Raw genomic sequence first — 27,349 nt, 5'->3', positions numbered from 1 at the left:
AAAGGATTCACAGATATTTCCTTGACACAGGAAATTTGTGCTTTAAACTCTTTTAACGGGTGTCTCATTTTAAATGCTATAATCAAATATCTGCGATCCTGTCAGTTTTATAAATATTTTATTATTATCAATGTAATATATGTTTTCGTATAAAAAATATCAGAATAACTTTGTCCTGAACATCGTTTTCGCAATATCAATAATAATGGAGATTTTTTTATCTGGTCATAGTTATCGAACCGTCCTGTGTACTGCACCTATTTCATAGAATACGCATTTGTTAAGATACAAAAATCTAAACAATCTTTACAAAATTCTAATCGATATTTTCAATTTAGTAACAGTTGTAAAGAATATCAATGCAAAATTAAACGGACATCTATAATATACCTCTTACTGATAGAAGGATCGGAAATATCCGACCATATCGTTTCAAATGAGGCACCAGATATACCATCCATCAATATCGTTTTTCTCGAATCTTGTACGATTATGTGAAAACGTAGATAGCTAATAATAATAATAAAAAAAAAAACAAAGGAAAAAACGCAATGTGGGGAAACTTTTTCTATTCTTTCTTTACCATTTTCATCTTAACCCTTTCGCTACTATAGTCGGCGGCCGTGTAAAGTGCTGTGTGTACGGATGCCGACTTTAATCGGTGTCCGCGAGACGTGCTGTGTGTACGGGTACCAATTATAGTCGGTGCCGCGTGAACACCTACGCTTACGCTTAAATTTGTTAATATGTTAATTTCTGAATACTCAAAATATACTAATTTTTATGTTTTTCGTATAAAATGACGAAACAGTCGTTACATAACTCTTAAAAAAGTATCCACACAAGAGAATTCCAAAATGCCATTGAAAGACGTAAGCCACTACATGGCGCGGTATCCCGTTCAGTGGCGCTACTCCCGCGGAACAGACTGCCGTAACGAAAGGGTTAATGCATAAATTTGAAATCATAAAACGATATAGACTTTTTAATTTCTTGAAAGAAATGAAAAAAAAAACAGCCCAGGAATTAATTCCGATGAAAAAGAATGAAAAGCCATGAGCAAAAAAAGAATCCTCGGCTCCACCCAAAAAAGAAAAAAACACGAAAATGAAAGTCGTAACTTTGAAAATTACGAAAGGTAAGCAATTGCGCTTTTGCACTCGAGAGGAAACATCGATCGTTTTCTACTCTTCGTTTCCGGCCTCGCAGACCAGTCGTTATTCGGACAAAGGATAAAAGCCCTGAAAAAACGAATTCTACGACTCTTTCATTTACCTTCAACAAACGTGCTACCGAATGGTACGAAGCTTTTATGAGGTGATATCGAGTCACGCCAAGAAAAAATTGTTAACGAATGTATTTCGTGAGTCCGTGCTACACCTTCTCACGTTCTCGGTATCGTTCGAGCTTGCAAAATGATAGTTAGTCTACCCTCTTTTCAAGTTTGATTACGAGTCTAAAAACTACTTGAATAAGGATCGTGTAAGGTCGATTGTTACTTTGGCAACAATTTCGAGATCGTTTCGACGACGCTAAAAACGAAATGTACTTTTAAACGCGCGAAATAAATGTTAACATTTTATATATACGAATATATTTTATTTATTTTTATACTCTTTTTAATTTTTATTTTTTGGTACAATTTAGTTATTTAGAAATTTGTGGATCAAAATTGACTTTGAGAAAGCAGCAGCTGTTAGTGGAAAGCTCGAACAAAGGACCTTTAGAGAGCTTACCTTTCATAAGACAATCAACCAAAATTGGTAGTCATATACTAAGACATTTATGGATACTTTACGATACGACCATCAAACAACCATATCCGGTTTTGACCTGGTTAGAAACCGCCTATCTTATACTTACGACACTTCCACGATGAAATTAGGCGAAACGGATGGTGCATTTAATCGTGATAGAACAGATCTCTATAGTTATCTATGATTAATGCAGAATGGAATAGTGAAATTAGTTATTCTTACTTACGAACTAGTCTCGCTTAAAAATAAGTAATTAACAAGAATATTTCTATTATCTTTCTTTGATAATATTCCGAATAATATAGCAGGAATTTATGTATAATCATAATTATTCTTCGTTAAAGTCGACGAACTTTCTTCATATATCCGCATGAAAAATTCTATCTTCAGCTTCCGCACGATTCATACGCAAGCCATTTAAGGGCAGTACGGTCTAGCGCTAGAAGTTTTATAAGCGAGCCTCGTTCCAAGGATTATCATGCTTATTATAATTCCCGAGGAACAGGAAACGACTACTCGGATAGTCGACATCGAAAATGCGCTCGATCCTACCTTACGATCTTCATTCGTTTTCCTGCGAGGCGTTAATTAATCGAAACGCTTAGCTCTCTTCTCTATTTATCTTTTTCTTTCTCTTTCTCTATTTACATTAAGGTATCGACCATTTAGTTCTTTTCTTAGGGACAGGTTGGCGGTACGTTTCAAATTCATACCGAGTAATAAACTCGACCAAGTGCTATGCCGGTAGTCGCAAGGCAAACGCAAAAAGCGATATCGAAGAGACTACGAAGAGAACGAGAGGGTAAAGTCAGGGAAGACTATCTTGAAAAGGCAAAAACGGATTGGAAGACGCGCGGAACAGCGTGCACGATGTGTTAACACCGGGAATGTGGTCCAATTTTTACGCTATCACGCTTGCTTGGCAACTCGCCATACGTGCACGTCATTTCATATCCGGGCCTCTTTCTCCTCTTCTTAGTTTGCTCATCGGCCATCTTCCTCGCAAAGTGAAAATCTCTCTCTCTCTTTCTCTCTCTCTCTCTTTCTCTTCTGAATGCTACCGGCAACAACCTTCGGTCTGCCAGTTACACTGTTAGGGAGCATAAAAGAAAAGAAAAGGAAGGGAAAGGGAAAAGCTCTCATGTTATCGAACTTTCTATGAGACTTTTTTTTTATTTGTTTTGTACATTACGACGTACCCTTATGTGAGGGAGAGTAACTCTTTACCTCTTTTGAATGATATATTTTATAAATCGTATAAGTAAAATGTAGAAGCTTTGTATAATTTTTCTACAAAAAATTGTGAAGCCTTCGTTTCCGTATAGGAATTGTTCATAATAAATTTCTGATATTTTTACTGTTCATATTTTTACGTTTTAATAAATTATTTTCACTGATATTACTTTCTTTCTGTTTCAGGAAATATAAGGACAAAAGCGGTACTTGATATCGAGACGAAAAGCGGATATTGGTTGACGATTTATGCACAGGATCATGGAGTCGTACCTTTGAGTTCAAGTTTAGAGGTAATTCCGGTATTTGATTATTTTCAGAGATAATAACTATTGAAATTCGCTCAATAATCGGATATATCTTTTCCGGAAAATATATTTTTACTATTTCACATGATATTATTAATCGTAAGTAATTCAAATATTCCGTAATATTTGCTAAACATTGTGACAACTGACTTGTTTGCGTCAGAATTTGAAATACAAGTATAGAATAAAATCCGACGTAGCATTTTATTCAAACAACATGGATATTTGTATCTGCCACGCGTGAAAAAAAAATGTCAGCAGTGACACAGTAAGCTACGAAACGATCAAAGGATTGAACATTCGCTATTCGAATGTAAAAGGAAAGTTTCGATTCATGCTTGTAAAAGCACAAAAATAGGAAAGAGGCCGCATAAAGAACTTTTTTCTATTTATTTCTTTTTCCTATTCTTTTCTATTTTTTTTTTTCTTTTTTCAACAAAAGATTTGAAACGTCGCGTGTTCGTTGTTCAACAGTTGTTTCTGGCGCTTATTTTCTTTCTTTTTTCACGTTCAGGTTTACGTCGAAGTACTGGACGAAAACGACAATACACCGCTAACCGAGCTCCCCGTTTACTATCCTTCCGTGCCAGAAAATTCTCCAGCTGGTGTTAGCGTACTGCAGATTCGAGCTTTCGATCGTGACGCCTCGCCCCAACAATTCACTTTTTCCATCAGCAGCGGCAATCCAGAGGGTTATTTTCTCATCAACTCCAGCACTGGTAAGTTTTGCGAGTGTTCGTTCACGTAGCCAAGCAATTGTCTAGGTAATACTATTAACGACTACCAAAATAGTTTCCTTTGCTATACTATACTAACTCTATTATCTTGACTTACTAAACGAAAATATTAACGACGAACTTTCCACTGTAACGCAACGTAGTCGATCGCTAATCCGTTTTTATCTTTTTCTATCTTTGTTAATTTTAGATCGAGAACGACATAATTATTTTATCATTTTATAAGATATATATTTTGTATTGTTTTATTATTTGGAATAAAATAATAAAAACAAAATTGTATGTATCGACTCATACGTAAAATTTGTTGGTAAAAGTCAATATGGTTTTCTATATCGCGATGTAAGTTATCTATCATAGCTCGTGCTTGTATAGCGAGAAAATATGTACTTCCACGTGTAACATCGTCCTCGTTATCGAATTTACTCGCCTCGAAAATATTGAATTGCGCGTTGGAATATGATCGGCTTGTTGTTAGCTAAGCCCGGTGAACGAACGGACAGAAGAGAATGTTCCCTTCGTTCGTCCTTTTTCTTTTCTATTCGAAGCGAAGCGGTTGTAACATTTTGCACCAATGAATAGCCGAGGTTAGAACGAAACCTTTACTTCGATCGTATTTACAAAAGTTTATTACGCTTCATCTTAAGGTGTTCGTAATTCGTGAGATAATTGCCACGGGAGGGAAAAGCAGAAGGCATGCATTTTTTTCTCTTAATGACGGTATTATATCAAATATAACGTGTAAGAAATTACAATCGAATAAAGAAAAAAGCAAAGGAATGGAATTTGTTGTAATAATTACGCTAGTAGTTTCGTAATAAATAAAAAATAATTTTGATAATTAATTTTCCGCGAAACAAATATTATATTATGAAACTTGACGCAATGTAATAATCATTAACAGTGAAAACAATTCATTATTTATTATCTATCATCTTTTTGAAAAATACAAATCCCATATGAAATGTTTCAAATGGATTAATGTGATTTACTTATACTATTCCGATTTGTGGGAGAGTATAAATATTATTCTAACGTAAAATGCTTTAGAACGGTATTGATTGCAGACGAATTATAGCAATTTTTTAAATAATTTATTTAAATAGAAAATACATATATGATATACTTTATATATTTCTACACGCGTTTTGCGTTGCTTTTCGATCATGCATGTAAGAATTAATCAAAATAATAAATATCCTATTGTTAATAATTTGTAAGAATGGCATCAATTCATAATTCCACAATTAGTAATTTGTAAATATATGATTTCTAAAAGAACATAATAATATAACTAAACTAACTAACAAATGTTCTAAACTATGATCTCCAATTTATTTCATAATAATGCGTACAGGACTTTTCCGTCTTTTTCTTATTTGTTCTTCTTTTCTTCACACTATCATTCTCCCAACTTTTACGTATATTTCGAGAACATCCGATTTCTCTCCATTTCCGACTTAAAATCGCTCGACAAAGAAAAACTATCCGGAATCGTTACTTTGTCTTACTTGATCGGTTTTGAAGCTCAAGTTTTACATACATTAATTAAATTAATCGAAAATTCGTATTAAAAATATAAATATTTTATAGATAAATATTGACATTTACTTTATTACTGATTATATTCATTAAAATGAATCTAAATTCAGACGCAGACATATTCTTGGACCATATCTCTGGACCCTTTCTTAAATCCCGGTACATTTATAAATATATAGATATTTCTGAGCAAGCAAGGATTGGAAAAACGAGAAAGATATAGAAAGAGGGTAGGAAAGATTCAGGGATAAAAACGAAAAGCAATTATTTAAATGTGCTCTGCGGAACAGCCCAGCCCTCCTTTTCTTTTTTTTTTTTATTTTCTTCTTTCTTTCTCTTTCTTTTTTTTTTCTCCTCACGTTAGCAACTACGACCGTCATCAGCGATGCCACCCTGCTTTTTACTTTCGATTCGTTCCGTGAAATGCCGGAGGGCATTATCGATACGAAACAAACGATGAGTCCATCTCGAACGATACTATAGACGGAAACGGAAGAATTGTCGACGACGCGCTACCGTAGATTTCTTCTTTTTTTACACTGTCAGCGAGAAAATCTCACGAGCTTGTCGATATCGTCGACTCTCGTCGATGGATTTAAACGGACTTTCTCTCTTTCTCTCTCCCCCTCTCTCTCTCTTTCTCTCTCTCTCTCTGTTTCACTCTTTGTGTCTTTTTCTTCTTTTTGTTTCTCTCTTTCTCTCTCTGTCTTGTTCTCTTACTTTTCCGCTCGCTCGTTTGCTCACAACGAAAAATCGAGTTATTACGGTTATCAGAAACTTTCACGCTGTTCTTTCTTTCATTTCCCGTTCCATTCTTCCATACTTACTGAAAATAGCTATGAGAAATTTCCAAGTCAGCGCGATTCCGACAAGCGGAAGGAAGGAAGGAAGGAAGGAAAGAAATAGCGTTGACCGCACACTCGTTGAACCGTGTGAAAAATTTTTGTCAATAGATCGGTATGATGCTTGACTTTCTTTCGAACCTTAGAAGCAACGATATGTTACTTGAGAACTCGTTTAAGATCGTTGAAATGCTTCGAGTGGAAATCGTAAGAGTCATCATTGTAATTCGCTCCTTGGAAATAGAATTAATATTAGCCTTGTCTGTTATAAAAATCGACTATTAACCTAAATCAAAGTGTTCTTCTTTTTTCTTTCCTTATCATATATTGCGTTAGTAACTATGATAGCTGAAGAAACTATCGTCTAATCTCACAAAGACTACGATTATCGACAATATAATGCTATCGCTCGACAATATGAAACTATTAACCTAAATTAAAGACCCTTATACTTGTACATATATTATCAAAGATAAGTACGAACAACTTACGAAAAGCGTCATTCGATCTCTGTGATCGTAATTAATAACAACTCAAGAGTTCTGGTTAAAAGTATCATTAATCTTAAACTCAATATTATTCTAACATTTCATTCATTTGATATCCAAGATATTATCGGTAGCAATTCAGATTAGAAATTTCAAGTAAAATTAAAATTTCCTCGCCGTTAGGAACGATCCAATGTAAATGTTGGGACGACATTAGGAAACGTTCACGTACCTTCGAAATCATAATCAGTTATAGTATAACGTTATCTGTAAGGGAAAATACGAAGTCGTTAACCCAAATAGAATGTACCATACTATTGGGCAGCAGTCGACGTTGATATCGTCGTTTCAAAGTTGGCTCGTAGCAGTTTCGCTCCAAAATTCTCCATACCGCGAAACTATTCACAAATGTAATGGGTAACCGTGCTTTTGTAGTTATGGGGTCGCTTCGCGAACGACAGAGAACAGGCTTCCTTCTAATTTGATTAGTGTTAAATATCAAATCTATTTTCCTTATAAACTCTAAGCGGAAGCCATAAAACATTGTTAAAGAGAAAGATAAATAGAAAAAAATAAAAGATAAGAGAGAAAAGAGAGAAATAGAATGAGGAAAAGAAAAAACTACTCTTACTTAGTAGAAGGTACTGTTTTAAAAGGGCTTCTCTGGAGTTGATTACTTCGGTAGCTTTGAAAAATATTATATTTAATTTGCCGAGCTTCTTTTACATGATTTCTGCAATTGTCATTTTAAAAATGAATTTGTTTATAACCATTATTGGTTTCATCGTTAGTTTCATCACAGTAAAGAATAATGAAAAATTTCTTTAATGATTAAAATTTTCTAAAAAGCTATACGTGCTTTTCATTTTACAATTATTTTCGGAAAATAATATACTGTATACTTTATACTGTACACTGTATACTGTAAATTTTTACTGTATACTGTAAATCTCTATATCGGATGTTAGTAAGCTGATTAAAACTCTTGTGTATAATATATTCGTAAATTCTTTAATAAATATATAAATACCTACATATATAAATATATCTCTAAACCATATAGATTTATTTCCTTACTTTATACGTAAAAATATTTGTCTACTGGGGTATTTTTATTGGCAAGTTTTCATTGAATTTTTTTGATAGAAAATTCATACGGTAAAAGCAAAATGAAAATCGTTTAGACGAAAAAATTAAAACAAGCGACAAAAAGAGAAAGCGGTAGAGAAGAAAGAGAAGGAGAACGAGGGAAACGGGGAGGTGAGATTCTATCGATTTTCGAATTTTCGTTGAACGAGTTTCCCAACGAAACGCTTGGCGAGGATGAAAGAGATTTGTGACGCGTAAAATAAAATACGGCTATAGGTGGTAGTGGTACTACTGGTAGCAATAGAAAGGAAGGACGAGCAAGAGAAGGATCGAGTAAAAGAGAAGATAAAGAATTGACGCTTGGTCCCAATTGACGTTTTTGCAAAATCTCGAGGCTATAATTTTATATCAGGACGTACCAATGAATCGATCTTTGTCTCGTTTAATATAGGTCCTTCCATTTAACCGCAAATTAGAATCGAATGGTAATTCTCATCTACTTTTTATTAATCCCTTTTACATCGCTAGCCTCGCTCGCTCAAATTAGAAACTTTTTTCCATTGCCATTAATTCGTAATACGATTTCACGAGCTAAAAATCTCGTCGGCTTATAAACATTTTTATTTTGATTAAAATGTCGAGTAATATTTAGCACGAATAAGAGATTAAATAGAAAAATATCTATAATAGAAAAGAGAAACATATGATAGACGAGAAAGATAAAGAAAACGAATCTGACCGTTCGTAGGTCGTTGAACTCGATTAACATTGCGTGATTGAATTATACTAAACACTGCAGAGTATCGTGAACTATTATAATAATGTTCACGATCGATGCAAAATATATTATTAATAACACGAATTTGATTAAAGTACCATGATTGAAACAATATCATTGGAATATTAATTGGATCATTAATCCTATACATTTACCTACGTGGAAAGTTCGTCGAATCGATGAAAATTAGATCTTACGTTTGTCTAATCATATCGCTGTTTTTTCAGGTCTGATCACAACGAGTGGTAGAAAATTAGATCGAGAGAATCAAGCGGAGCACGTTCTGGAGGTATGAAATAACAATCCTTTAACATTACTGTGTATATTCACTATAGAAATAAGTTTATTACTTTTTCCATAAAAACGGAATACAAATTCTAATTTTTATAATTATTTTAATCAATTAATTATTAAGAGAGAGAAACTTGTGACCCATGCATAATACATATGAATTGTCTTAGTAGTAAGTCGAAGGATCAATCTGAACAATCGCTTGATCACGCAAAGCCGCGAATACGTAACCATTCTTTAAGGTATCCTTCTTCAATTAATTAAAACTAACATAAGTTTTAGTTTATCCAAATTCATTTGATACCCTATTCCTTCCCGTAGCATCTTAGCACAATCTTAGAAGGATCTAGACAAGACGCGAAAAAGAGGGATTAAAAGTCTTTAACTCTAGTAAGATAGGTTTGGTGGAATAATTGTACGTTAAGTATAATCATATGTACGTTGGTGTACACGCACCGACGTAATTAGCACTTTGCTAGTTGATGCTTAAGGAAGGAAGAGGAGTATAAGAATGGTGTACCAGAAGGAAAAAGAAAGAAAGAAAGAAAGAGAGAGAGGGAAATGAAAGGAGTTTAGAGAGGTAAGTTGGTTCAATAGTTCGGTATAGTAAAATACAGGATATAGGAAACTGTACCTATATTGAGTTTCCCAGAATGAGAGAGAAGGAGAAAAAAAGAGAGAGAAAGAGAGAGAGAAAGAAAATTTCTATTCGAAATTACGCAGTGCTTAGTAACGGATAATTATATTAACAAAGTTCCCTTTTTGTTGCACTAACAGAACGACATATTATTCCCTGTCTTTCTCTTACATCATTATAAAAGCTAACACATCAATGATATTTTTTATTGTTTCAAATTATCTATTAAAGGTCCTCGCTAAATATTATATATAATATACTAACATATAAATGTGACATAAATGTCACATTGGTAGCAAATATACTTCGAATTTTCATTTCCACTTTATTTATAGTTTAGTTCCGAAATTTTGCATCGATAAGTATTTATTCGCAATATCAATTATCGTTAAAGTGAGTTTCGAATATGAAATACTTATAATTATAAATTTTCGTAAAGAACAATTCGCCCATGAAACTAAATAATAATGCGCGCGTGCGATATTCGCACATGAAAATCATCACGATTAATTGGAACGATCCAATTATGAAGATAAACAAAAATTTAAGTAAAGAACAAAAGAAAGTAAAGAATAAATCTAATCATATATCGGCATTAATGTTGACCAAAAAATATTATTAAATTATATGGAAGATAATTTTCTATTTCACTAAGTGAAACAAAACGTAAAATTCGTATTTCTTTCTTTCTTTCTTTAAATCAGTACTTCGATCGAAACAAAAAAGAAGATAAAGAAAGAAGATCGAAGAGGAAAAGTTTTCTCTGAAAAAAAGCGGATGTTCTTCGCGACAGAATCCAACACTTAAAATCGTCGAAGTCGTTCGGACAAATCGAATTTCCTAACAGTGTGCTAACGCTAACAGGTAGATAGGTAGATCGCTAATGCATTTTTTCTCTCCTTCTTATCTTGCTCCTCTCTCTCTTTCTTTCGCACACTCTCACTCTCACTTTCACTCTTACTCTTACACTCCCTTTCTGTCTGTCTCTTACTTTTTCAAGAAGATTTTCTCACCATCTACGTCAACACCCCCTTGATATTGTCAGACTGGAAATGAGGAAGAAAATCGTATCCTCTGGAGATTGAAAAGTAAAATGAGGTGAATCTCCTGACTCGAAAGTGAAAGGAACAGCTAGTTTTGAGGAAGCATTTTGAGATCGGACGAAAACGATGAAATAGCAAGAGAGAGGGAAAGAGAAGTAAGTGCGAAGGAAACCCAAGTACTGGACGGCAAAGCTTAAGAATAAAAGAGAAGGATAAGAAGAAAGAGAATTGAGAAACGCAACGAGTAAAGAGAGGCTTCTCATGCCCACTCTTTCTATCTTCATTTCCTCCTCTTCTCTCCGGGGACTGCCATTCAAGACACGAACCTTGCTTTTACTTGTTGTATCGAGATTAAGGACTTCTTTCTCTCTATCTCTCTCTTTCTTTCTATTTTCGTTGTCTGAATACATTACTATGTTCCATTTAAATGGATTAAGAAAATAGAACGAAGTGATTTTGTAAAAATTTAATGCCAATAGTAGGGTAATTTTCTTAACAATTACACTTACAATTACACTTAAATCTTTAAAATATATAGGATAAAGTTAATAGTCTTTGTATACTTTTATTAGAGCCTAGGAAAAAGTTTAATTGAAATAGTTATTTTTTTCCTCCGATAGAACGTTTCTCTATCTCCTTTAAAGGGAAACATTTTAGGTAAAGTAAACAATAGAAATGCTTTCCATTTGTATTTTCACTTCCGTTTCGAATTCAGTAGCAAAGCATCGATTGTGGAAAGAATTTATTAAACAACCGTTTGTTTACTCTTGGTAAATAACAAGAGAACCGTGGCACAGTTGTTCACTTCCGTAAGACGAAGGCTACTTTCTCGAGACTTCCTACGATCGATGGCGAGTGTAATTGAATTCGATCGTGTAGAACGAGCAATGGCCTTTGGAATACATCGTAGTTTGTTCTTCCATGTAACGAAGATTTATCGATTCGCTTAATCTCGAATAGAATAGACTTACGTTGAATGAAGGTACGGATTATTTTTTTGAGACATCGATCGGTCGAATTTTTTCGCATCTTCGTCAAAGCCATTCATCTCGGTGGTCTAATCTACCGTTGACTGAAAAAAGTTTTTTCACCGTAATTTAATTCATGACAGCCTGTAGAAATTCATGATTAATTAATTAATTAATCATTATACAAACGAGTAGTAATAAATTGAGCGTTTTGACGTAAGAAATCGGCACTGACGGTCAACAAATTCGCTTATTTGACGTAGTTTGTAGACTCGATAATTAGTAGAGTAAGCTGCAAATAAGTTTCTTTTTGCAATGTACACATGATGCGGTCTTTTCTACCTCTTCTCTTGTTTTTCTCTCTCTCTCTCTTCTCAGAATTCTCAATGTTACCAAGTACACAACACGTGTTTTACTCTCTCACATTTCATCTTGATGGTGAAACTTGTCGACGATTTGGCAGTGGAGAAGGCCTTTTTTCGAGATCGACTTCAACATCATCACATGCATCACCTCTCGCTTGAGGAAACTCAAATTCAAGTGGAAGAAGAAAACTTGTCTAATCTTTCTTCTGTCGTTTTATTGTATCAATATTCTTATCGAATATTTGAACTATAGCAAGTTAACATTAATTATCGTAAACGAACTTGACAATCTTCCTAAGTATTTAGAAAGTCTTTAAGTTGTTCTATTATGTTACGAGAATTTAGGTAATCCCTTAGCTTTAATCACAAAAAGTAATCGCTTTTACAACGATAACGTGTTTCTTTTTTGTAATCAGACATATCGCGAATAAGATAATAAATATTATCTTCTTAAAAAGAATTCCTTAGAAAAAATTCTTATCTGTTTTCAACTAATCGTTTGGTTCGAACATAAACGCACAGGTGAATTGACACTTTTTTTTTCAAGATAATCAAAAAGTTTTTCTGATCTAATTTCAAACATATTTTGAAAAGCGAAACATGTCGTTTCACGAAGGACAATTAGAATTTTGTAATTTTAAAAGCTTATTTCAAGGTAGACGAACGGATGATTCCGTTCGTGAAAATTTCTTGTTTGCACAAATTCCACCGACCGTCCCAGAATGGACCACGTTGAGCTTTGACGAGAAGTTTCTCGACGACTAATCTAGTTTCCTTCGTATTCCTTCAATTTCGTTGGATGTCATTAGATAGATCCATTCCTCTATCCACCATCCAACGGGAACGGTTTTACCTTCGAAAGGAAGAAATCGCTTTAGAAGACTCCTCTGCAGAATCGCTCGATACAGCTCGTTAACACAGCTTATTTATGTTTTTAACCGAGTTTAACGGGTATTAAATACGAACCGGATTGCTTTTGCTTGAAATTCTACTATTTTTGAATGTTCTCATAACATTACTCACTTTTGGAAAATTTTATCTATGTAGACTATGGTAACTATTGCCAACTATTGCTACATCTTGAAATATAGAAAATTACCCGAATTCTACTCGATCCGCTGAGTACCCGAGTATCCAGGTAAGATTCCCAAGTAAATGAAAAATATAAATCTAATGGATTTACAGCCATACTTATTTTGATATCCTGATTTTCATAATCACATTAAATATGATAACTTAATTCTCCCCTTGAATGATGATCTTTCATAAAACAAATTCATGACTTTTTGTTATAAATTTGTCACTACATATATACAGGGTATATACGGATAGATGGTACAAACGAAACAAAAATAATTTAACGTGTAAAAGTAAATTGAAATAGAAAGTAAAATTTTGTCGTCTGTTAAAATTGCGAATAAAAATTCTTTCGAGTATCCGTACACTAAACTATTTCTTATTTATTAGCTAAAAATATTTCCTTTTCAGTTGAACTGAACTTCACAGTTGAACTGTGAATAGTAGTTTAATATTATAAACTAGATTCCAAATCATCACATTCAGAAAGAAAGATAATACAGAGGACAAAGAAGAGATTAATTGAGTGCAATTCCTCCCATAATTTTTATAAATCTAGTGCTAAACAAAAGTTTTTAAATTTTGAATTTTTAAATACAATTTTCTCAAAAATGGAGTTTCACATTAATCATTATATGTAAACTATAATCGTTTAAGAATACTTTTAGAACAAAGATAACAATATTCCCAAGGCCATAAAGATTTTAAGTTATTCATTATTACAAAACGAAATGAGAATTATATTTAGATAGTGGATCACTGTATTTAACGTATTTCTCTGCTACTTTGCACAATGGCTTCAGTTTCTGTTATTTACTATCTTATACAGTTCGCTATTGTTTGGGGATTAAGCATACTCCTCATAACTGAGATATTAATATCATCTTACTACGTGCATTGTTTTGAAAATATAAACTACCTAGTATTATAAATATTCAAGTATAACAAGTAAAATACTCGAATGAAACACACTCGAATATTTTTCATTTATTTGAATATCTTACTGGGTAACTTCAATGTAATAACAGTTCTAGTTTAGACCCTACCGTCGAAACTATAGTTCGTGTATTGAACCTATACATATATATATATTTATATATACCTAAGAGAAATTCGTCGATCATCATAACTCGTTTATCTCCATGCCAATATTCTCCGGATATATCGCGATAGAGGAGGACGGATGCAAGTAGAACTTCCGTCCTTTCGTATATAGACACGCCGAATCGAATTTACTGTGCAAACCATAGCTCGCCTTTTTTCATAACTCCCGCCATGATTTACGAGGTTACGCTCAGATTCCTATATGTAGGTATATACGTAGACGGCCAGAAATCGCTTTTCCTACATACCGTACTGTATCTCCAACTTCCAGGTGCTTCTTTTTATGTCTCGTAAATCGTAGGCGTTTCGTTTGGACATAACGTTGTAACAATGTTGTTTGTTTCCAAAAACATTGGACAGAAATAAAAGACTTATTAGATACATACTTATACAGTGCAATGTTGAAATATATTTATTTTTCGAAATATTTTTAAAAAAGAATCAGTAAATTCTTAATATCCATAAATCAAAATTTTTCTGTTTTCTTCGAAACTCTACTTCGATTTTTTAAATATAATGAACCTTTTATGTTCTCGCCTGTACATTAAGTTTCCACTTAGAATATTCAAAGTAGCTTGGAAAATCGCTTACTAACACGGAAATAGATCGTTGAGTGTCCATCGGACGAAGTATCGAGATAAGTTATCTGAACGGTATTGCAAATTAAATGCAAATCTCATTCCCATATTTCTTATTATTCTTTAACGTTATATAAGTCGTATTTAAAATTCAAAGAATAATCTAACTGATATTTAAATATCATCAATTAAATGTAATAGCATTTCATTTATTATTCTCATAATGAAAATCAGGGAAATATTATTTCAAAGTTTATGACATAATTCTATTGCAATCAAACATAATAATGAAAGGACTGAAGAAGAAAGTAAGAAATATCGTTTGAGCAAAAATGTAACTGCTTAATCACGGCGAGTATTTATCGAGGGCTTAAAAGTACCTACGCCGCGAAAGCTTTTTACCGTTGTTATATTAATCGCTACTATTTTTCACTACGTCGTTTTCTTTTTCAAACTAACCCCCTTGGACCCTTTCTCTCTCTTTCTCTTTTTCGTGCTCGCCTTCATATTTCAGGGGCGGTATAACCGAGCATTTCCAACAGACACGGCGTATATTAATAAGGACAGTTGAACCAGCCTTTGCGCTATTCTTCACTGGGATTTCTTTACCAGCATACACGTACATACCTGTACATATACATGTACATATGTATGTTAAATCTATATATCTATATTATATATATAAGCACGTAGCTTCGCTTGCATGTAATACACGCCAAATTCTGGAACGGCGCGGAGACAATAAAGGGAACGCGGAGAGGAGAAAGGGAAAATATCGCGCTCGCTCAGCGTCTTTCGAGAACGGTTAAACTATGCGAGATTCGCACCACAAGAGCCTTAGAAAATGAAAGATAGATGCCATGTTCGTTATGTTCAAACGTGGATAGTAAATACATATGCGCATACGTACCTACCGATGTATTATATAAATACATCAAATATACGACATGAGATCCATCGAAATGACGGTACGTCTGTAACTCATTGATACAAATTAAATAAACAAACTTAAGAATTTTTTCCAATCGCATGCAAACCGTGTGTACTCATCGGACGTGTCGTTTTTCATAGTAAAGAATCTTTCGATTTTGTCAGAAAAAAAAATATCAAGAGAAATAGTAGACGTCTTTATTAATAAATTAAAACTTCGACATGTTTGTTATACGATTTCTCGCATAGAATAAAAGTCTTAAATTAACTCTTGACCCGGGTCAAAATAGCAATTGTACGATTGACTTTCAAATGCGCTGGACGATCTAGAATTGCATATGCATACTGGTAAAGCATTCCAATTTCGTGCACGCTCTCTCTAGCGATAACAGGTAACGGCTTCTGATGCCAACAAGTTCTGCACAAAGCAACGAGTTGATAGTAATAGTTTCACGTTTTGCGATCTACGAAAATGTTCCTTTATTATTGTTGAAATATTAAATTTATTTTGTCAAGCGTATGTCGATAACAAAAGCACAGCTAAGCAATGCAATAAAACTGTAAAGAATGCTGAAATGTAAAACTACATAAAGGAAGAATAGTGATAAAAGCGTAAGAGTTTCAGTCGAGATGATTCAGTTGAACCGTAGTCATCGAAGAATCATGTAACGATGCATATCTTTGTTTAAACAAAAAATTATATATGTTAATAGGAAGAAAATCCGGTATTGCTAATTATGCTAATAATGCTAACAATGCCAGGTTTCCCACTTCATCAGTAACATATATAAGCGACAAAAGGACCAGCGGGAGCGTTCTAATATTGTATTGTTCTTACGACAAGAGTTTGTGACGTCAACGAAGAATTACATGCGACGATATCTTCGTTAACAATCACACTAATATTAAAATATGTAATAGCAATGATGAAGATTTGTATCGCCATTTCCTTTCTTTTCAGCTTAAAATTTTTGTATATTTTTCAATTGTATTTTTTACTTTTTAAGCTTGAAACAGATAACGTTCTCATTCTAACATTTTTATCATCGATAATCTCTCATAATTCACCTCGCTTGAATTTTCCTTTCGTTTGCATTTGACAAACAAACTTACTACATACCGAGTATGTTGATTCTTGTCTCGTTATGAATCTCTTTTATACGAATAATAGAAGTAAAACATGATGAAAAGGGTGCATTTTCTCTCTCTTTCTCTTCCTTTTTTTATTTTTTTCGTTGTTCTCTTCCTTTTTTCTCGGCATATATACCTACGTATATACATGAATATATCTTTCTCTCCCTCTTGCTTTCTTTCTATATATGTGCATACATGCACGGAAAGTCTCGCGTTACCATGCTCGGGCTAACATAGTATAATTGACGCTCTGCGTTCGTTCATTCATTCGCTTGCGTTGTTCTCTTTCGTGTCATAATGCGGAAAGAGAAAAGGAGGATGGAAGGGAGAAAAAGAGGACGGGAAATATAAAGTTTCGCCTTTTACACAGGTGAGGGTAGGAAAAACGGAAGGAATAATCACGATGAATATTCAAGAATCTTTGCTGCAGAAAGGACAGCCTCCGAGAACGTTTTGTGTACAACGGACGAAAGGGATGAATGGAGAGTAAACGCTTGGGGAAACGTGAAAAGGACTTTAACGCGAGAAACGAAAGAATTCTATGACTTTTTTGTCATCAGTGACAACATCAACCTTTACGCTTCCCTTAGAGTAAGACTAAAGTAACAGAGCTTACTTCTTGTCATATGTGAAATTCGAATTATTCTCTTTAAGGAAATGTACGCGGTACGTGTTTACGTACATACTTCTATTCGTCATGATGCCTTTGTAACAAACTTTTTCTCCTGTTTTTTCTTCTTTTTTTCATTTTTTGTTTATGAACTTCAAATTTCATGGATAGAACTGGGTGTTTCGAATTATTCTTACCAGTCTCCAAAGCGACATTTTTGCATGCTGAACGTCGTCCTCAGAGAAAATAAACTCTACGTGTGCTTCAAAAATTTTTTCAAAGATATGATATCAAAGAAAATATTCCCGACATAACTTTATACCATGGTAAGAATTCTTTTTAACGAATAGGATTATTTGAAAATTATTGGTTTTCGAACAAGCTGTTATTACTATCTTATATCTACCTGAGCTTTTATATCAAGATCGACAGAACATGAATTATTTGTAATACGTTTTTTCTTAAATATTAATCATTGATGTAGGAACTAGTTAAATATAAACTTAATAACTATTGTGAATAAGTAATCGAAGAAAAATTCAATCCAATTTCATTGAACAATATTCCGAACATTATTCATATGGAAAAAGATAAAAAGAAGGATTCTATTACAATATACTTCTTCTCACAATATTTACAAATCTTCGTAGTTTTCATCATGTAGCAATCCTCTGAAATGTGTAGTTTATATGCGAATAATTCAATAGATCGGTAAGCTCCATGCGAAATTATTTCTAAAGATTCTTTTACGACAGACATGTTCCAAGTATTGTGCCACAAAGCTTTTACAAGGGATTTTACAAAAAGTAATCGCGTTGAAATCTTATTCAAGCCAAAATCGATACTTGGAAACATATGGCTGGATAAGATTCACCCATATTCCTAGGTACAGTGACTCGTTCCTTTCGAAGGATAACGTTTATCTAGCCACTTAACCACCTCGCTGGGATATCATAAGCGTTTTCCAATGCATAGCTCTAGGCTAAGCGAAGACATAGCTTTCTTGGGATTCTCTGATCGCCTGCATTTCGATCGCATCTACCTCAAAACATTGTATGTCATTAGAAACACGTTAGGAAATGTTTTATGGAGGAAAAATGTATTTCTTTTTATGATAAATCGACTCGAAAAAATAAAAAATTTCATGTAAATCGATCGAGGAAAGATTTTGATTCCGTTGAAATAGAAGCATCACGAGAACCTGTTAAATCTGTTTATTACCAAGAGTATATTGTACACGTTGTAGTAATAAAGAATGATAGTATGAGAAGGCATGTAGAGTAAAAAGTCGAACATGATGTCATATGAGAAGCTCTCGTAGTGTGCAGTTCTTCATTCAAACAGCAAAAGCGATTTTGTCTGATGAGAGGCGAGTCAAAACGACAGCGCTTACAGACTAGTTCTTTCTCTTTCTCTCTCATTCTCACTCTTCTCGTAGACAGCTTTCAAATTACGCGCGCTTTTCTGTTCTGGCGTGCGGATGATGGGTTCCTAACGATCTGTCGGTTTCACTTCGGACAGCCGGCAGAGAAATGTCCCGCGTCGGATCGGCGCTATGCCCTCGCCTATTATTATTATCTTCCCTTTGCCTCTTTACTTGCGTTAGTTGCGAATACCGATGACTATGATAAAGGGAGAAATAACTCGCGGCGATGTTTCGTCGAACAGCCATCGTTTCTCCTTTGTTTCACACCATCATTCGTTGGATCGTGTCTTCGAAATCTTTCGTAGTTTCTTCTCTTCAGTATTACGTATAAAAAGAGAAACATTCTTATCTTTCATCTCATGGGTAAGTAAATAATTTACGTAGAATAATGTCTTTTCCTTGTATAATACGAAATACGTAGCACCATTTCGAATTGAAGCGGATGATGAAAGGAAGATTCATGTTCGTTATCACATAGGGACGTGTAGGGCTTCACTGGGGAAGGTCGAAAAGGAGGATTTCGCCGTAGGTCAAGCTAAACATGGCGGCATTCCGCGTCATAAAGTTTATTATACCGAGCCTTTGACATGTACGAGTAGTGGTATTTCGTGGTGATGCAGAGGCTAGTAGTAGTAGTCCCTCTGGATCCAAGAGCCACAAACGCGGGCTTTAAGCCTCGGAGAAATCGCCGGGGGCCTTCAAGGTAATTACGAGGAGATGAAGGGAGAGAATGGAAAGGTACAGTAGAACCGAGAGAGAAAGCAAACGAGAAGGAAGAAGAGGATGGTTCTGAAGAACTGCTCGAGCAAAGCATGCCTATTACCCCTAATCACGAAGAAAACATAGTTCCTGGGAAGTAGAGAACCGATGCTCGAGAAGGTTCAACGCTGAAGTAGAAACCTAGCTAGATCTTCCTCTCCGGGAATGACGTTGCTCGTGTTAAAGCGTTAATATAAATCGTCAATGTAACGAGAAATAAAGAGAAAGAGAGAGATAATGAAAGGGATACCATACGTTATAGGAACGAACAAAAGCCTTAAATTTGACTAAACATAAAACTTTGAGGATCGTTTCAAATAATCTAACAGATAGAACTGAAACATAACAGTGTCCATCTTTAGAATGTAAAGTGGAATTTCGTAGTCCTAATTTAGTGCAGGTGTTACATGCTGGATATGAACACGATCTCTCGCGAAACATTCCAAGGGATGTTAAATTTATGTTGCGGTAGGGAGAGCAACCTTCAGTCTCTCCTACTTTTCATTCGCGACAGATTCTCTTGAAATTGTTCACTAGAAATTATGCTCGTTTCTATTACGCTAAGGAAGACATCGAATAATCGAGTTTGCTCCTATATTTTCAAGCCATCGACAAATCCTCTATTCGAATCGTCTTTTCTTTCATAACATATTTCTTTTTTTTTAATTTTTCTTTTGTCGAAAAATTTAAAAAATGTAGGTAGTCTTAGAGCCGCTAGAAAATCCTTTTCTTCATTTCCAAAAACAAAGAAGGAGAATTTACCTCTATCAAGATTCGGATCACTTAACTTTACGATCAGTAATTTCATGGACTTTGCCACCGTAAACGACGAACAGAGATAGCTCGACAAGATATGTTCGTACGAAAATCCAAGATTCGCCGATGCTCGAATAGAAAGAGAGAGAAAAATAGAGAGATGGTAAGAACGCTGGTGAGTTGGCTTGGTTCTTCTAACCGCAAAGACTATCACGGTGCCCGTCAGGAACGCTCTACGTGATAGAAGAAAAGCTTAAGAATATTGTATTGCTACGATTTCCATTCCATTAAGAATATCCAGATCAGATCCAGCATATTGCAAAAAACATGATCACGATCATTATCTCGGTAGATTCTATGTTAATCTTCAAAATTTATCAGTTCTTCCTGAGCTTTCTTTTTTTTTACTTCTCAAAGATATTTGAGGTTTTATCGTAGAGAAATATATTTAAAAAATATGTGGTTTTTTATCCTTCAAGTTTTTTTGTCATTTCATTATTTTAAACATCATAATATATAGTTAGTTTTACAAATATTTTGATACACATCAAATGATTTTCAAAATTAATGATTTTTCTGTTTACTTTTTTAGGTGACAGTAAGAGACGACGGTAGACCACCATTATCCTCAACGACAAGAATAGTCGTAGAAGTTGCCGACGTCAACGACCATGGACCAGAATTCGAGCAAAAGTTTTACACTGTTCAAATTCCAGCCACACCGTCTACCGATAAACCGTTCTTCCAGGTAAAAAGATTCCTCGTATAGTTTTTTATAAATATTCTTGCAACATTTCCGATGTTTATTACCTCCTGAAGATGAACTTTCCACCCTCGAAAGCGACAACAGACGATCGTGTTTTCACCCTACTTTGTCGAAGTGACCCCTATCGATCAGAAACATCCTCTTTATCTTAATAAAGATATAGATTATTTTGCGTTGTTCTACGTCAAATTACTCTTTCTTTGGTTCTCATTTTTTTCTTCTTTCCTATCTTCGTTTCTATGTCCCTACACAAAGTAGTAAGGTTACATTACCCCCCTTATTCTTTCTGCACATTGTTCGTTTCCTGCGTTATAATTATGTTAGTTTTATTACGTAACACGATATAAATATAAATCTTTATTCGATAAATGGTTGCTAAAAGTGTGTGAGTATAAACAGTCAAAATCCACACATATAACGCGAATAACATAATGTACATACCTCATTTTTTATTTGATATATTTTTTAAATCAATGTAAATAATGAAAGCAGGAATGTATGAAATAAACCAACTGAACAAAGAACGCACCGCTTGATTTCGAAAAGCTTATACGCTTTCCACCGGCCACACATACGTACATACATACATATATACATAAATGGGCGTATAGTTATGAACACAACAATGGCACTATTCAATATCGCAGTCCTCATAAAATAGTTATCCACGCGCGTAATATGCTATTTACGATAACAAATGTTTCGTTATTCGCTGCGATGTCTCAGCATTATATTCTTCATAGTGCACCTTGAACATTTATGTCATTTATATGATTATGACTGTATATATAGTGTATAAATTTTATATACTCGTCTTGTACAAAATGTCAAATGTATTATCATTTCAGTCAAGTATTTTTTCATATAATTTTTCAACAATTTTTCAACAATTTTTAATCTATATAAAATTAAAAAATATGTACGTAAACGTATTCTTTTTATTTTTTATTAATTTTTTAATATAACGAATAAATCGACCAGATATTTTCGCACGATAACGCAGATTCGTTTTAAAAATGTAATTTTAATATATAAATACGCGATAATATAGCGACTACAAAGAAAAAAAAATGCTATTTATGCGAGCGCCCACAAAAAGCAAACTGCTTACAAAAACCTTCACCCTATTTGCTTTATTGTTATCGAACGTTTTTCTTTTTAATCGATTACCGCAAACCAAACACCCTTCTTTTCGACTTTGATCGAAGTAACTGATCATCGCCACAACCATGTCGAATGTAGCTGGAAAGTGTAGAAATTTGAGCACTTGAACCTCGCACGATGTATACTTACGTCTATCTCATTATCGTTTGTAATTACATCGCCACTTGTTCCGTTCTTCGAGCCCTTTTTATCAGTTTCTCTTCAAAAAAAATTCGTTATTATATTATTTATTTTGATGAAGTAACTGTTGCAATAATTTTATCGAATTAAAAGCGTAACTTTAAATATTCCAATTTCTTTACTTAAAATCATATAATATTTTTGTTCTAAACGGGATCGATCGATTATCGACTCGTATATATATATATAGATTCGTCGGTTTCGCGATAAGGAAAATTAAAGAAAAGAAAAATTGAACTAGAAAAAAAAGAATAAAGGAAAGAAAAGAAACAGCAGGAACGATGTGAAAGCTAAAAGCTATCCTCTCTTCTCGTTCTTGACAGAAATCGAAGAACCGCTCGCGGGAGTTCGACCTCTCGATCGATACGTTACTCGAGAATGGAACTTGGGAGACATTTAGCCCCGACACTCTTTCAGGAGATCGTATCTTCAGGGTAAGAACACAATCGCACGTAAAAACTAAGCATCACGCGAAAAACGCGCATTGCATAATTCGTTTATCTTCGTTTATCTATAAATATATATATATTAATTGCATATACGGAATTGATCGAATTTAGTTACGCAGGCTCTTTATTTATTTACTCTATTTTTACCTGCCTTTTTCATTATTTATCTCTATGTCTGCCTATCCTCCAGCTTTTATGTTGAATGTAAATAATTATCATTCCATGCAATCCAAATCGTTCATAGGGGAGCCATTGCACATTTGTATCTGCAAATTTATCATTTTCATTTGTTCCGTATCACGCAAGCCTTACCATTCAAAGCCTTACTTGTAACTCTGTGTCATCATTCCTCTTTGTATCCTATTTATGATTGTCTATATCTTTGTCTTCGTTTACTTCTATCTAATAAACGTACGTTCTATCAAACTTCATCATTTTCCCATGCTCGTTTGTATGTGTCACTTTATATTATATGTTTATTCCATTTATGGATGAAGCCTGAGAATGCTATCACGTTTTTATTTTTTCGCCAATTAATACTTGCGTCAACAAGACGTTATTGAACGTATTTATATACATAAGTATTGGGCTGAAATTTCAAAAATATGGCAAATAGTATGAAATGCCGTGCATGAAGGAATTTTATCGTGCATTAAAATACTGGCCACGTTTCATTGGCCATATATAATATATATACATATATATATTTATACAGATCATTTTAACTGCTATAACGCTGGATGAATTATTAATTAAATTATATTTCTATATCTAATATGCCAAAGATTAAATCATTTTGCTACTTCAAAGTCATAGTTTTTTCTTGTCATATACAGGAAAAATATGACAGTTAATTCAAACGTTTAATTATTATATGTAATATATTCTTTCATTTCTAATATTATTTCGTTTACATCAGGTTTTAGCAAATGACAAAGACATCGGCGACAATGGAAAAATTCAATACAGTATTAAAGGAGGACGTGGAAAAGGCAAATTTAAAATTCATCCTACCACTGGAATGGTGTATTCCCAACGTGGATTTGAAGCAGGCCAGGAATATGAAATGATGGTACGTGTTTCATTATATTAAAAAAAAAGTTTTAAACGATTTTTTCCGATACATAAATGAAAGCATTTTTATTCCATAGATACGAGCAACCGATAGTGGTGAACCTCAACGTAGTCACCAAACTCGAATATCCGTCCAAGTGGTCGAAGTGGCCAAAGAATCCGAAAATCCACCAGTTTTCAAAAGCAATAATCAAAGCGTAGAGGTGACAGAAAGTGACGAAGTAGGCTTTTTAGTGACTCTCGTTCAGGCCACAGATAAAGACGGTGATCCTCTGTGGTACGACATTTTAGGTAGGATAATAACGATACATAAATACCAAAGTATTGTTCGACAATATCTCTTTATTCTCTTTTACATATTACAGATGGTGACAAGCGAGATGAATTCTTCATAGGACGTGATAACGGTAATGTGCTATTAGCCAAGCAATTAGATTGGGAAACACAAAACTTTTATAATCTTACGATCGGCGTCACTGATGGCGTACACACGACCCTAACGCAACTCTTGGTCACGGTGATTGACATAAACGATCATAGGCCAGAGTTCACTGAGAGTACGTATCACGTGGATATTTCGGAAAACGTTCCAAAAGGCGAAAAAATTCTTCAATTACACGCGACCGACGCAGACGAGGATAAAAAAGTATTTTACAGTTTACATGCAGCTCAAAGTCAAGCTTCCTTGAGTATTTTTCACGTGGATTCAATCAGTGGTACTGTAACATTAAATGAACCACTCGATCGAGAAACTATCGAGGAACACGTGCTGACGGTTATGGTTAAAGATCAAGGTACACCAGCAAAACGAAATTACGCAAGAGTCATTGTTACAGTTCACGATCATAATGATCATCCCCCCGAATTCATTAGCGAGATCATTCAAGGAAAGGTTTTCGAAACATCTCCAATTGGTACAGCCGTCGTACGAGTTTATGCTATTGATAAGGACCGCGGTGATAATGCAAGGATTACTTATTCCATTACTTCGGGGAATGTTGGTAATATTTTCTTCATCGATCCCACGCTAGGAGATATTAAAGTAGCTCGAGAACTCGATTTGAGCGTTTCGGCGGAATATATATTATTGGTAAAAGCCGTAGATCACGGTTCACCTGCTCTCACCAATACCGTACCTGTTCACGTGATGGTTACTATGGCAGACAATGCTCCACCTCGTTTCGTTCAACGAGAGTTGTCCGCTGAGATCTACGAGAATCAACAACTAGGTACTTACGTGAAGCACGTGGATGCCAGAAGTACTTCGTCATTGCAATTCGAGATCACTCGAGGAAATAAAGATGATACGTTCTTTGTCAATCCTAGTACCGGAGTAATCGTTGTGAAGAACTCTTTAGATTATGAGAAGAGAAAGTTCTATAATTTGACAATAGCCGCTACAAATATGGCTGGTGCTACAGCGGTCTGTAACGTGATCGTCCACGTGCTTGATAGAAATGATAACGCACCACGCTTCATTCAAGCAGTTTATAGTGGTGAAATTAGTGAAGGTGCGACTATAGGATCGTTGGTACTTACCAACACGACCACACCTCTCGTTATAAAAGCAGAGGATGCTGATTCGGAATTAAATGCTTTATTAAATTACGATATCGTCGACGATCTACCAAGAAAGTATTTCCACATTGATTCTAGTACCGGTGCTATTAGAACTGTAATGGTATTAGATCATGAAACCATTCCAGAGTTTACATTCCATGTTAAAGTATCTGATTTAGGGAAGCCTAAACTTTCGTCCGAAACTACGGCTAAAGTCATGATAAAAGTGACTGATGTAAATGATTGTCCACCAAAATTTCTTCAAAATGATTATAATGCCACGCTTCTCTTGCCTACGTACAAGAACGTTGCCGTTCTTCGAGTTAATGCTATAGATCCTGACAGTTCCGAAGGAATTTCGTTAAGGTAATTAAATTGCAAATTAATTCATTCCCCCTCAAAACACCTAACCTCAATACCTAATTAATTGTAAAAATGTTTCAATTTTAGATACGATATTATCGATGGCAACAAAGGTCATACATTTGATATAGATTCTCAAACTGGTATAATCACGGTTCTTAATTCGGAACGCATTAAAAAAAATTATCTTTTACATGTTCGTGTATCTGATGGAAAATATTCTAGTGTCACGCAAGTGAATATAATTGTCGAAAAATCCGAAAATTCAGGCTTGGTCTTTCAAAAAGATGTTTATGAAGGAAACATCGTTGAAAATTCAACGAAAATTAGAACCGTGGTAGTAGTCAACGTACTGGGTACTGTGTTGAACGAACACATAATCTTTAAAATCTTAAATCCTACTAAAATGTTTATTATTGGGCCAACTTCGGGAGCGATTAGAACAACTGGAGTAAGATTCGATCGAGAAACTTGTGATCATTATGAATTAATCGTAGAAGCGAAAAGTCAGACAAGAGATATGGAAAAGCCCAGAGTGGCTCACGTAATAGTTAACGTCACGATTTTGGATATCAATGATAATTGTCCTATGTTCGTAAATCTGCCTTATTACGCTGTCGTTTCCGTCGATGCTCAAAAGGGAGATGTCATAACGAAGGTAAATAATCGGAACAAATAAACAAATTATCATCAGACAAGGCAAATACGTTTTTTTGCAATAAATTGAAACATTTTCTTTCCTTAGGTGCACGCAGTAGATATGGATAGCGGTGACAACGGAGAAGTGAGGTACGAACTGAAAAAAGGTCACGGAGAACTTTTCAAAGTTTGTCGAAAAACAGGAGAGATTTCGTTGAAGCAAAACCTCGAAGGACATAATCGGGAATATCAACTAACGATAGCCGCGTACGACGGAGGTAATACTGTATAGAATATAAAATTTGCGAATAGCTCCTTGACATAACTTTTTTCCTAGTTACGCTAAACGTTATTTTAGGAATAACGCCATGTTCCATTGAAGTGCCAGTCAACGTGAAGGTGATAGATCGTTCGATGCCAGTCTTTGACAAGCAATTTTACACGGACAGTGTACTTGAAAGTATCGAAGTACACTCGCCTCTAGCGTTATCCATACAAGCTGAGTCACCATTGAATCGCAAACTCATATACAGCATTACCAAAGGCAATGATTTCGAAGAATTCGCTTTGGACTTCAACACCGGTAAGTCGATATCTTTCACGCTTCAACTAACGCGAATCACGAAATAAATACGTTCGATTTTACTTTGTAAACAGAATCGATATAAGATGGATTGAAGAGATTTCGTGTCTATTTTTACT

At 34.5% G+C, this 27,349-nt stretch overlaps 1 protein-coding gene across 6 annotated transcripts in view; it reads left to right on the top strand.

The window, feature by feature from the left end:
• The window catches only part of LOC122521288 (fat-like cadherin-related tumor suppressor homolog), a 311,248-nt gene that overhangs the window by 271,574 nt on the left and 12,325 nt on the right, over positions 1–27,349 (top strand). For 5 of the 6 annotated variants that reach the window (XM_043641870.1, XM_043641869.1, XM_043641867.1 and 2 more), the window contains 11 exons: positions 3,177–3,283; positions 3,813–4,017; positions 9,002–9,063; positions 21,045–21,200; positions 22,886–22,996; positions 23,931–24,083; positions 24,163–24,376; positions 24,451–26,011; positions 26,096–26,666; positions 26,754–26,925; positions 27,006–27,230. In XM_043641870.1, the coding sequence (XP_043497805.1) occupies positions 3,177–3,283; positions 3,813–4,017; positions 9,002–9,063; positions 21,045–21,200; positions 22,886–22,996; positions 23,931–24,083; positions 24,163–24,376; positions 24,451–26,011; positions 26,096–26,666; positions 26,754–26,925; positions 27,006–27,230 (3,537 nt within the window). The remainder of the gene's footprint in view (positions 1–3,176; positions 3,284–3,812; positions 4,018–9,001; positions 9,064–21,044; positions 21,201–22,885; positions 22,997–23,930; positions 24,084–24,162; positions 24,377–24,450; positions 26,012–26,095; positions 26,667–26,753; positions 26,926–27,005; positions 27,231–27,349) is intronic. The other variant, XM_043641868.1, reaches the window with a different exon arrangement.

The sequence above is a fragment of the Polistes fuscatus genome, unplaced genomic scaffold (genome assembly GCF_010416935.1).
Source record: "Polistes fuscatus isolate 324 unplaced genomic scaffold, CU_Pfus_HIC Scaffold4, whole genome shotgun sequence".
NCBI classification, from domain to species: Eukaryota; Metazoa; Arthropoda; class Insecta; order Hymenoptera; family Vespidae; genus Polistes; species Polistes fuscatus.
This window is presented reverse-complemented; position numbering and strand designations above follow the sequence as displayed.